Source organism: Sparus aurata, chromosome 10 (genome assembly GCF_900880675.1).
Source record: "Sparus aurata chromosome 10, fSpaAur1.1, whole genome shotgun sequence".
NCBI classification, from domain to species: Eukaryota; Metazoa; Chordata; class Actinopteri; order Spariformes; family Sparidae; genus Sparus; species Sparus aurata.
In genome coordinates, this window is record NC_044196.1 from 21191335 (window position 1) to 21203731 (window position 12397).

Genomic DNA, 12397 nt, shown 5'->3' on the forward strand with positions numbered 1-12397 from the left:
CACACACACACACACAGGGCAGCCACAGCTACGTCACACATCGGGAATGCAGTGAGGAGCTGCTGCTGCTGCTAAAGGCCTCGGGATCCGTCACAAAGTAGGTTAACGACGCCAAATCTAAAAGAAAGTTATTGAGGGACAACTTTCACTGAGCTGTGAACATTAACATGGAGGCGTAGGTCGTGTTTGTTGGGCTCTTTCCAGGCGGTAGGTGTCGGGGTATTTCATTGTTTCCTCCTCGGTTGTGTTGGAAGTTAGCCTGGAGGCAAGGCACGAGCTCTGCTCGAGTTCAGAACAGGCTAGCAAACAAGTAAACAAGCCTGTTATTAAAGTTAAGTATTGCTAATTATCCCTCATTACGGGCTGTTTTATCTCTTAAGTGGTATGTTTTACTCATGTGACGCACAATGGACAAATTTGGACGAGCAGCTGTGCAGTAAGTCTCTCTATTCATAGGTTTAGAGACGTTAATGTTGCTGTGCGGAACTAATGTCAGCGTCAAAAACAAGGAAGTGTCGCTAATGTGTCTCTAATTCACTGGCTCTGTGTTTGTTTGACCAATTTTTACGTTGTTCTTGTTTTGTAGATGAGACTGAAGCGAAGAGGAGAGTCACTGTAAAAGGTACTGTCAAAGGTAGGAAATGCTAATTAAATGTTCATTAGAGGTGAATTTTATTTAAATCCTTCTACCGTTTCACCCGTTACTGACTTACCGTTTTAACATGCTGTGTTTCTTTTATTTCGTTTGTTTGAGATAGCACAGATGCTAAATTGGGCTGCATTGTGTCAAACATGTTAAGCTAGCCACATCCTCTTGCCTTCAAAATAAAAGACTGAAACTACCGTAATTGTTTCATGAGAACAAGAGCAGTGCGTTAAACTGAGAAAATTGGACAGGGGTGAATACGTTAGCATGTTCTACTAGTTAAATCAGCCACAGTGTCTTTATATGGAACCATTTCTCTGTGTGGCTGAAACGCTTAACGTAGAGATGTTTTATTCTGAATTGTTAAGATACCGGAAGTCGTTTTCGTGTATTCCCGTGTGCTTCACTCTTGTAACTGTCACCAACTTTGACATTCCCAGAGCTGCTACGCCTCCCCAGCGTTCAGGCAGAGCTCCTGTCCGGCTAATCATTGCACGCATGTCCGAGTTTGTGTTTGAAATCACGGAGGATACATTGGCTTTAAAAACGAAGAGTGATGAAACCGGTGAGATTAACTTCCCGGCCCAGCCATCCGCGGATTTGAGTGTGTGTGCTCATCCGGATTCAGACAGGGGGCTTAAATCGGGGCGATTGTGTGGTGGCGATGGTCACACTTTTCCTCCACGTGGTCACTGCAATATCAGTCAAATCCATCGCTCATACTTCTGTGTAACTATAACAGCCACATGCATGGAAATGATAAAAAAATAAAAAACACAAAGAAACCCAAAGCCATGTTCAGGAATTGTGTTTTCCTGCGTGTCTACATCATCCTCTCATCCATCAATGTAATCCTCTTACCAACAAGGATTTATGACAGCCACACAACCCATATACAATCAGTCTGAGTGGGCTATTAATTTCTCCACTCTGACAATACAGATTTGCTTTGGCCACGACCCTGTGCTTAAATCCATTCAGGCACTGTGGTTCCAAAAAGGTTATAACAGTACACGCTTAAGCTCGCTTCCTTCGTCTGCAGAGTCTGAGAAATTGGGATCCAGCTATTATTTTAAGAGCGATATTTGTAAGTGATTATTCCAAAATGAAACCCTGAGCCATGTAAAGTATGCTTTCCTTGTTATGTAATTTGCACCACTTTGTATGAATTTCTTTGCGATATGTCGGTGTGTATTTTTTAATTTGTTTTATTTTGAGACCCATTGATGATCATTAAGAGCGTAATGGAGACAAATTTTTATTCAGATTGATCTATAGAAGAAAGAGACATAACATAACTGTAGACAATCATAGAAAAAGAGCAGATGGAGAAAAAAAAAGCATAAAAAAATCAGTAAAAATGTTTGATCTACCAGTTGCGTACATGTTACAGTAAGGTGTCGCGCTATTGATGATGATCCTGATATTGACACGGTGTCAGTTATACACAAATTATAAAATTCTGTAAAGAATTTAGAGCCCCTTAAGTCACATCTATGCCTTTATGTTCTTGCTTTGCCATTGCAGTTAGCAGTAATGCACCTCAACGCTGGTTGTCAAACACCACAAAAAGAAAAATTAATTGTGTGTAACTGTACTTTTTTCTTTTTGTACCTACACCCATTCTATTATCGGTGTAGTTCATTTGCTGAAAAGGAGAGAAAACACACAACAAAGTTAAATATGCATTTGACGTTCCATCATTTCATTTTTGTCATATTTTCCATAGAAAACGTAATCCGGAATACTTAGGACCACAATAATTATGTAGTGGAAATGTGTTGTTGTGACTGCCCTACCCAGGAGGATACAATAAGGAGGAAGTCCGTGATTAGCACAAAGTGGGCGTTCCTTTGACTTATTATTTTAAAAGTTTGACATCGGTGTCGTATCATTGTTTTTTTAATATATTTTTCCTTAAAGATCTGTATCTAAATGAACGTCCTCAGGTGCGAGTCAGCACTTTGTCGGCTCAGCTGTGTGCTGCAGCAGTGTTGTTATTTAGCCCGCTGAGAATACATAATATATTGTTATGAGCCAGGTGTTCACGTGTATACGGACACATATCATTACACAACATTTCCTGCCCTGTTTTTGTCCCTGCTTCATTTGGAAATCAATGATACCAGTGTGTAAACACCCAAAGACAATAACCATTGTGGCAGATAACCACAGATTTGCACCTGTTTGTGTATCTGTGTACGAGTCTGTGTGCCGGAGAGGTTTCTGCACGAGGGTTGGTGTCGAAGTGCACAAACACACACACACGTTTCAGGGCAATGTGCTGGAAATCCCCGAGCCACTCAGAATGGCTGCTCTCTTCCTGCTCCTCAACTAGAAGCCTATTGTCCGATGTGTGTGTGTCCCTGTTGCCATAGGAAACAAAGTCTCAAGCATCCACTAGTTTCCATTGGTTACCTATTACATAAAATACAAACAACACACACATCTGTGCTCATGCAAATTATGGCTAAAAGCAACATTTCATAATTCAATAATCCGCATACTGACGGATCTGATATTGGGGTGAACGAAGTCAATATTGTGCGGCACTGATTTGCATTCAGGATGCAAAAAAAAAAAAAAAAACATCATGCCGGAGTCATGTATTTTCCTTTTCTCTTTTTGATCTCAGAAGCTTGCCATGTCCGGTCCCACCTGGCTTCCACCGAGAACTCTGGACAGCCCAGAGCGTGCCGTCCCCCAGATGTCCCACTCTGCCGGGTCAGCGATCTACCGAGCCCCAAACAAGAAGGGGATGTCCGACTTCCGGCCAAAATATGGCCCCTATGACCAGAACGGAGGAGGAGGAGGAGGGGGAGGAGGGATGGCCAACAGATACATGGCTACTGGACCCACAGGTAAGAAGACCGTCGGTGTCATTTCAAATTAAACTGCACCTTTTAGGTGTACTTAAACTAATCACGTTCTAATAAATACACTGATGCATCATTTTACTGACTTTATTGTGGTTCAATGTCAATATAAAGATTTCTGTTTTATTTTAATAAACATGCACATTACATCGAAAACAAACAAAAAGACTATGACTCCTCCACTGTCTGGAATAAAATGTCCCCCACTTGAGGTTCCTTATTACTGTGTGCTTATTGATGAGCACTGAATACGTGACAAAAACAATCAACGTAAACAATGAAATCCTTACATTTTTAAGTGCGTACTGTCAGTTTGTATCTACACCACAACAGCCAGACATTCACACCAGTTTGACTTCATGTGCTTTATACAAAGAGCTATCCTCTGAAATGGCTTGTATGCTTTGTTTTATTTAAGAATTTAGTCCATTTCAAAGAGATAGAAGACAGAGATTTTGTTTTTGATATCTGTTCTCGACCCTAAAGGTGGGCCTGTGCATCACTCGTCTAGTGATCACTATTACTCCCCTCCCCGTGGTCCCAATGAAGACCGCAACTGGAGCCCTCACATGGACAGCTACGAGCTGATGGTGGGTGCATCCTCTGCAACATAGTACCAAAATAATAACAGTCAGTAATGACAGATTTTGATTAGATATTTGACAAAAGTGCTTTGTAAGATTGATAGTTTTTACAATGAGTAAAAGAGATAACGGTGTCAACGAGTTTAAATCTTGGGATGTTTCGATTAAATACAATATTGTCTCTCATGCTGTTCTGCTGATAGCACCGTGGTCCTGAAAAGCCGGCGAGCTATCACTCCAAAATTGATGCCGAAATTGACTCCCTCACCAGTATGCTTGCCGATCTGGACAGCCACCCACAGGACGCCAGCACACAAGTAAGACAATACTCTGTAATTAAACGAGATGGAAGTACTTTTTTGGGAAATTACATTATGAACAAAGTTGACTTGAACATTTGCCAATCAGTCCTCAATTTTGTGAACTTTCTATTTCCCCTCAGCTGTACGACAATGTGCCTTACAACAAATACCTCTCAGGGGATCATTACAAACCTGCACACCAGAGCCAAGCCTCTCCTCAGGGTCGGCCATCCATGGGCTACCCCCCTCATCCCCAGAGCCAATACCACCCTGTGCCCCCGTACCCCAGTGAGCACCAGTCACCTCAGTACTCCACCTCCCACCAGCAGGACTACTACCCCTCCTCCAACCCTAAGCCCTACCCTCAGCCCGTCCCGGCCTCTTACACCACGGCCTCGACTCCCACCGGGCCCAGGTTCAGCGTCCAGGTCAAGACGGCACAGCCCGTCACCTACTCTCAGACCGGGCGACAGGCAGAACAGGCGTACACCCCGCCCCCTCCTCGCCAGCACATGTCGCGCCCCCCTCCCCAGCCTCAGACAAATCCGCAGGGCTGGTACCCTCCACATCAAGCTCAGGAGATGCACTCTGAGATGGGGTACAAGGGGAGCGGCTCCGGATCCGGAGGGAGAGTTAACCAGGTTCAGCTGTCCAAGAGAGGGATGGAGAATAACCAAACCGGGTCGGGGCCTGCACAGAGTCCTGCTTATCAGTCCAGCAAGGTGGGGACACATATCTACATCTGTACATTGATTAAGAAATAAATGTGAGTTGGAACATATAAACAAGCCCTTGCCCCTAAATGTCATAAATATGAAACTAACTGGTCATGAAAGGGATCAATTCTGGTCGTTTTCCATTTTCACGTGTGATTCATGTGTCTCTTTTTTTTCTCCCCTACAGCAGGGGATAGCAGCGTCCAGGCCCGAGGAAGAGTTGGAGCGACTCACCAAGAAGTTGGTGTATGACATGAACCACCCCCCTTCTGAGGACTATTTTGGTACAGTCGCTTCTCATCAAACTAATGACTTGTGATGACGCCACAAAAACCTGCAGTCTGGCATTTAAAGGTAAACAAACTAAGATATGTAACATTTCCACTTGCAGGTCGCTGTGCACGATGTGGCGACAACGTGGTCGGTGACGGCAGCGGCTGTATCGCCATGGAGCAGGTGTTCCACGTGGAGTGTTTCACGTGCATCACCTGCCACGCCCGCCTCCGAGGGCAACCGTTCTACGCCCTCGACAAGAAGAGTTACTGCGAGAGCTGTTACATTGTACGTACAGGAGCAACGGTTTGACAAACATCTCAGTTTTCCCGTTGAAGTTTGGATGCTGTGTATGCTGTAACTTCTTGTCTTTTCGTGTCAGAGTACATTAGAGCGCTGTTCAAAGTGCTCCAAGCCAATCCTGGACCGTATCTTGCGGGCCATGGGGAAGGCCTACCACCCTCGCTGCTTCACATGCGTGGTGTGTAACTGCTGCTTGGACGGGGTTCCCTTCACCGTGGACGCAACCTCTCAGATACACTGCATAGATGACTTTCACAGGTATGGACAACATGCTCAACATTATTACATGGTTGTTTATTCATTACTCCCATAACTTTCTGTCCACTAACTGTAACTTCTGATGCTTGTTCCCCCCGACAGGAAGTATGCGCCTCGCTGTTCAGTTTGTGGCGAGCCCATCATGCCCGATCAGGGCCAGGAGGAGACCGTCAGGATAGTAGCTCTGGACCGCAGCTTCCATGTTAACTGTTACGTCTGTGAGGTGAGTCAGCTGTTCTGCCGTTGAATTAGACAGGATTATATAACACTAAATACTAGAAACAACAGGACCTATGATATGTTTGAGACTGTTAACTGAGTGCAGGTGTTATTTGTTGGAGCACACGTTCAGTTGTACTCTTTATGAACTTTATGAATTAATTATGACCGTGATTATTGTATATTTGTAGCTCTTTAAGCCGTTTAGTCTACATAGAGTAAATTATGAAAAGTGTATGCAAAAATCCTGAACTCGCCTGAAACACGTAGGATGAAATTGCTTTTAATTATCATTTATTATAATACAAATTAAAGCTGTTTAAAGTGCCACAGATCTGCTGGATTCGTAACACTCGTACATGAACTGACTGAAGTGTCTCTGTCCGTCAGGAATGTGGCCTCCTGCTGTCCTCGGAAGGCGAGGGTCGAGGCTGTTACCCGCTGGACGGCCACATCTTGTGCAAGGGCTGCAGCGCTCGCCGCATCCAGGACCTCTCGGCCAAAATCTCCACCGACTGCTGACAGACCCGTTGCGACTGTGCCATTTTTTTTTAAAGCCCCTCCCGCTCTCGCAAATCCATGAACAGTTACACATTAACGATAGCACAGACAAGAAACGCTCCAGCTTTGTTCAGAGTTACTTTTTCCTATTTTTTTTTTTCCCCCCCACTTGCTTGCTCTGAGTTCTCATAAACTTTGCTATGGGTCCCTCTGGTGGTATCAAGCAGCAATTTCATTTTTTTTTCTGTTACTTTGATGAAGCAACCACCTCCTTTCATCCAGAAGTCCTACTACATTTTCCTTCTTTTTTGGTACACATGTTTAGCTCAGTGATCAACAGTGGCCTGACCTGCAGGCAGCTTGGGCTCCACTTACCATTTATTCACACAGGTACTGCTCAACAATTAGCTTGCACATTATTATTATCACTGTCAAAGACAATGAACGTATGGAAGGATATCATAGATTTGGACCTGAGAAGTGGGCGTTGGTGTTTTTTTCGCAGAGAAGTGGCATAAATGATAATTAGGGTGACGGCTTGTTTAAGTCCGTCTAAATGCTGGGACCTGTACATTTGTAAAACACTACACATCAAAGTGCAGAACTGCCTCAAATCAAGCATATTAAAAGCACATAATGAAACAACTGTGACTGTACATAACGGGCTGGTTCGGTTCAACAATGAAACCGTTGCCAACTGTTTTTGGGAAAGCATGTAGCCTTTAGTGCGGTGAATCTTTGCAGAGTAGTAGCCTCATAGCGAGAGAAATGTAGACGACAGGAATGTGTAGTTAACTTTACAACCCAGACGTTTTTTTTTTTTTCCTTTCCTATAGCTTTTTATTAAACGCTAGCACAATATTTGCTAGAACAAATCTCTCGTCTATACGTCGCTCAGACATCCATGTTCTTTTAGCTCATAACAGGATTTTTTTGCCATTATGTAATCATCCAAAATAACGTTTTTGAATGTCTACGGAAAAATACAATCTTGCTTTCCTTTTTTGTTTTAACATGTGTTGTCGGTTGATACTTGACTGTTACGTTGAAGGTGATGGTGCAATGAAGTCAAATGCTTTCTTCTGTCTAAGGAAAACAGGGTGTTGGTTACTAATGCAGCTTAAAAAAAACATCCTAATGTGTGAAGCTTGAGCCCCATGTGAAGTGTTTGTACACGTGCCATTTTGGGAGTAAGGAAACTAAAATGATACTCAATTTAGAAGTGAACACATTCTTTCACACACTGTTTATTCTTCACGTTAATTATATAAAAGTGGATTTTAATGTGATTTTCACCATTTAAAAAAAAAAAAAAAAAAACCAACAGATTTCACAGTACAACTCTTCACTTGATTTTTGCACTCTCGTGGGCCAAGTTGTCATCATCTGAGACTTTGGAGCTACAGTATTTGTTATGATTGTGTTTAACCTCTTGTCTTTCCGTCCTGCCTTTTTTTTTTTTTTTTTGGAAATGTGTAAGTTAAAGGGCTAGAAATTTGAAAGCCTTACCTCAAGGATGTCACTCAGTTTCATACTAATCCATTTTTTTAGAAACTGGGTTTGTCTGTGAATTCTGCTTTTTGTTGTGACGGAACTTGATCATGCTCAAACGGTTCATCTCTTGTTAATTTATCATGATGTGAGTGTGTGTACATATATATAATGTGTTAGCATTAATCTGCTTTTTATCATCACCATTACCATTTCATATAGCGCAGATGTGTCATTTTTAAAATCCTGACTCATGCCATCTCTTGTGTCATAAATTTTGGATCACATCATTTTGTTTCAGTTACTCAGTCATCCATTTATCCTCCTAACTGTGTTCAGTTTGAAATGCTGTGAAATGAAGCTTGTAGATCAAAGCCTGTGGTACTGCGGCAGACTTCTGTCTGCTGCCTGAGAAGTAGGCCGTTTTGTCACAAGTGAACAAGTTGTTCAAGTAGAAATGGCAGTTTTGTTACGTTAATGGAGCATGTGAATACATGAGTGGATTTTCTCCAAATACAGGTGGTAGTAACATAATTATTAAAATGTCAACGAGTCCAAACAAGTGTTTTTGTCAATTTATACACAAACATAGCATGTTCAGAACGTAAAGGGGTACTCGGGTTCAGATTATAAGCCATTACAATGTACATGAGACTACTGACTGTATCCATGACATAGGCTGTCTAACTTCACATCACTGGCTAGCTAGCTCGCTGTAATGGTCAAGAAAATATACTTTTAAAGCTAACAGGCTAACATCAGTATTAGCTTCTCCAACAGGCTAATGTCAGTATTAGCTTCTCCAACAGGCTAATGTCAGTGTTAGCTTCTCCAACAGGCTAATGTCAGTGTTAGCTTCTCCAACAGGCTAAGAATCAATGATGGCTTATCAGGGAGACATCACTATGAGCTTCACCAACAAGTTAGCATCAAAGTTAGCTTTTCCAATGCTCTAACATAACACCCTTATAACATTATAGTGATGTCACCAGGCTCATATCAGCTCGAGTTAAAAGGCTATTCATATTCAGCAAAAAGTCTGTGTTGCAACTTGGGGTGTGAGGTTTAAAGACTTTTGTGTCCATGGGGCAGGGAGAGTCCCAATAAAATATGCAACTGTGTTGCATTATGGGAAATGTAGGATCCAATGTTGTGATGCCTTACCATATTTAAGACAAAAGGTCAAGATATCTTGGACCCTCCTGCTTAAATGTTGATGATTCTTGGTTAAATCGTTGTCCTATAAGTGTGAAACCCATTTAAGACGCACGATAAGGGAGAAATATTCTGTCTTCGCAACTTGTAAACTGTGATTTTGTTGTTCTTTTCTGGACGTGCAACATCTATTGCATGTCTGTCCGTCCTGGGAGAGAGGTCCCTCCTCTGTGGCTCTTCCTGGGGTTTCTTCCATCTTCTCCACACCCCCGTTAAAAGTTTTTCTTTTTTCCATCAACATGGCAAGGTTTTCCTTACTCGAATCGAGGGTGTAAAGACAGAGGATGTTGTTCACTGTACAGACTGTGGAGCCCATTTAAGTCAAAGTGATTGTGATTTTTGGGCTCTATAAAAAAAAAATTGATTTGACTAAAGAAATCGGGATACCAGCTGCCAAACACACTCTTTTAAATCAGATCATTTTATTTACAAAGTGTGTACATCCCTACCAGTCTCAAAACATACATCATCATCACTGTTAACAATTTCCAAAACAACTGCATAGTTGTCACCATCAGAAAATGATCCAGTTTAAACAAACTGAGCAGTCGTGGATGAATTTATTCAAAAGTACAGGTAAAAACATCTCGGACAGCTCTCGTCTTGTGTTAGCACGAGGTGAACGTTTTCCAGAAGAAGTTGCGGCAGCCCGCCTTGCGCTCTCTTTGGGGGACTGGGAGGTGTCGCCGCATCACCTCCTCCCTGACTCCCATCTCCTCGCCCTGCAGCTCGGGGAGCATCTCGTCTCCTCTCATGAGTTCAGACACAAATTTCAGCAAGAGCAAGTGAGCGAGATCCTAAAGGAGGACGGCGAAGGAAAGGAACTAAGGATGCGCTTCAGATACCCATTTCAGCCATTTTAAAATCAGTGCAATATAAGATATAACAGGAGCTCACCTTGTCGTTAGCGAGGTCTGCTCTCAGTGTTTCTGTCAGCATGTCTCTGCGTGGAGCACTGCTGACCTGCACCAGCAGCACCGAGGAAAACAAAGCCACAAGAAGTACCTGCACCTGAGGGCGAAGCATCTCCACCTCGAACGGCAAACACAAGGAATCCAACTCTTACACTGACCCGAGAGTGTCTTTTGTAAAAATCTGACGATGATGCTCCGAAATAAAACAAACTGCCGACCAATCACAGTCAACAGTCGCGCATCACTGTTTGCGTAGGACGTGGCGAGCTCATAAATAGGCTTCTTCATCTTCATCTTCAGATCCTCCTCATCCTCAGGGCCCGAAGAACGGATGTGATTGGTGGAGGGGTGAGAAACAGAAGGAGGTGTGTGTCGGAGGTTGTGTCACTGGACAGACTAAAAGGTCATCGTCAGCCACGGCGACGTGACCAAAAACCTCCAAGATCTGACTCTTTGAGTTGACTAGCGCTCAACATTAAACGTGTAATATTAGACGCAAAGCAATAAAGTGTAATGTTTTCATGGTAGCGCAGGACCTCACATGTGTCGGTCGTGATTAGCCGCACCGGCCCTGCAGTTGTCCTGAACTCAACATGGGGCCTCCATGCTGCGCGGCGTTGCTAATGACACAATGTGACTCAAATGTTAATTAGGTGGCTGACCAGTCTGACACCCCACCGCCGTCACCTTGAGTCAGAGGAAGCTCAACATGAAGAACATCTAAATGTCAGACCGGCAAACAAATAACTTGACGTCAGTGTTTGTAGTCTGAGCATACCCGAGGACATTAACTTGCAGTTTCCGTTTGTATTATCTCTTTCAATCTTGTCTGAAAATGACACTTTGCCTTTTGAGCAACTCAAAACGTGAAGTCAAAAGAGTCGGAAGGTTGCGGGTTCAAGCTACCCAGTTAACTTAATTCAGTGGTTGTCAACCTGAGGTTTGGTCCACTTACTTCTTGCTTCGCTGATTTTACACATGAGAGCCTGTTTTGTAGGTCTTGGGGACTTTCTACTGCACAAAGCTACATAGACCTTTTGTTGCTTCAGGGAGAGTCTGATTGATTGGCAGCATACGCTTGAGCTGAAGACTACTAGTAAAATGGAAAAGCCTGCGGTTGTGACTGGCGTTAGATAGAAGCGAGTTAACCAGACCCTCTGTAGTCTGCTTCTCATTTCTGCTGAAGGCTAGCGGCCGCATTTTTGCCACTATCACAACACAACCGAATATCCGACATTGCGCTCCAACTGAACTTGGTAGTGTGAATTTTCAAGGTTAAAGCGGGAAATTTTAAGCGAATGCCGCCCTAAATCAGATTTCTAGCTCGGAAAGCAGAAAGAACCCTGACCTCAAATACCAAAATGGCTGCACTGTGTATCGATAGCAAGTGTAAGCTTTATAAAATACTGTTTATTAGAATTTCTGTCTTATTTTTGTCACATTTAATAAATTGTACATAGAGTACTGTCCTAAAGCTTTCTGTAAACATGTTGCTATTGTATTTGTACACCACGTAATGTACTGTTATGCGCTAGTATTGCTAGCAATAGCTAACTAACAATTTCTGGAGGCGTCCATCTTGATTTTCGGACTCGTACTGGAAAACTCGGGTGTGATGCAGTTCCCAGCATTTTTGTGCTAGCCTAACTCGGAGTAGCTACCAGTGGTCAGGTTGCATTGTGGGTAATGTCGGCACTAGGGATCCGGAAACAAATCCCTGTCACCTGGTATTTAATGGTTTATCAGCCAAAATCTGGGAAATTCGCTAGAAAATCAAGTCAGATTGGCTGTTAATTCTGTTGAAATAAAAATATCAAGAACTTGACATGCATGTTTTTCACCTTTACATGATCCAGCATGGCAGAAATAGAGAAACAAAAACAAGTTAACATCTTTCTCACCACATCGACTTCGAGCTAAAGACCATCACGGTTTCATCATATTTGGACTGATGTGCTTGCTTGATGAGCATTATCTTTATTTTCTCCCTGTCACAAAATGCACTTTATGTTTTCCCATCTCATTCCATTTTGTTGCTGTTTATTTCTCACTTCCAAGTTGATCCAGCTCAAACTTGAATTTCAGCCTCACATCTTCCC

The 12397-nt window shown here is 42.9% G+C and overlaps 2 protein-coding genes across 8 annotated transcripts; one reads left to right on the forward strand and one right to left on the reverse strand.

The window, feature by feature from the left end:
• trip6 (thyroid hormone receptor interactor 6) lies at window positions 1-8728 on the forward strand. 7 transcript variants are annotated; one of them, XM_030431724.1, is made up of 11 exons: window positions 1-97; window positions 587-634; window positions 3282-3507; window positions 4009-4112; window positions 4310-4423; window positions 4549-5130; window positions 5312-5408; window positions 5516-5685; window positions 5780-5958; window positions 6061-6181; window positions 6568-8728. In XM_030431724.1, the coding sequence occupies exons 3-11, from the start codon at window positions 3291-3293 to the stop codon at window positions 6697-6699; spliced, it is 1716 nt and encodes a 571-aa protein (XP_030287584.1). In that variant the 5' UTR covers window positions 1-97; window positions 587-634; window positions 3282-3290; the 3' UTR covers window positions 6700-8728. The 7 variants fall into 7 exon arrangements, with proteins under 7 accessions (XP_030287584.1, XP_030287591.1, XP_030287587.1 ...); XM_030431731.1 differs by having other exon boundaries at window positions 5315-5408; XM_030431727.1 differs by having other exon boundaries at window positions 587-622.
• A 1058-nt stretch (window positions 8729-9786) lies between these two features.
• On the reverse strand, window positions 9787-10529 carry sst5 (somatostatin 5). The gene is made up of 2 exons (XM_030431529.1): window positions 10282-10529; window positions 9787-10181 (listed from the first exon to the last, which is right to left on the reverse strand). The coding sequence occupies exons 1-2, from the start codon at window positions 10408-10410 to the stop codon at window positions 9993-9995; spliced, it is 318 nt and encodes a 105-aa protein (XP_030287389.1). The 5' UTR covers window positions 10411-10529; the 3' UTR covers window positions 9787-9992.
• Between the last annotated feature and the right edge of the window lie 1868 nt (window positions 10530-12397).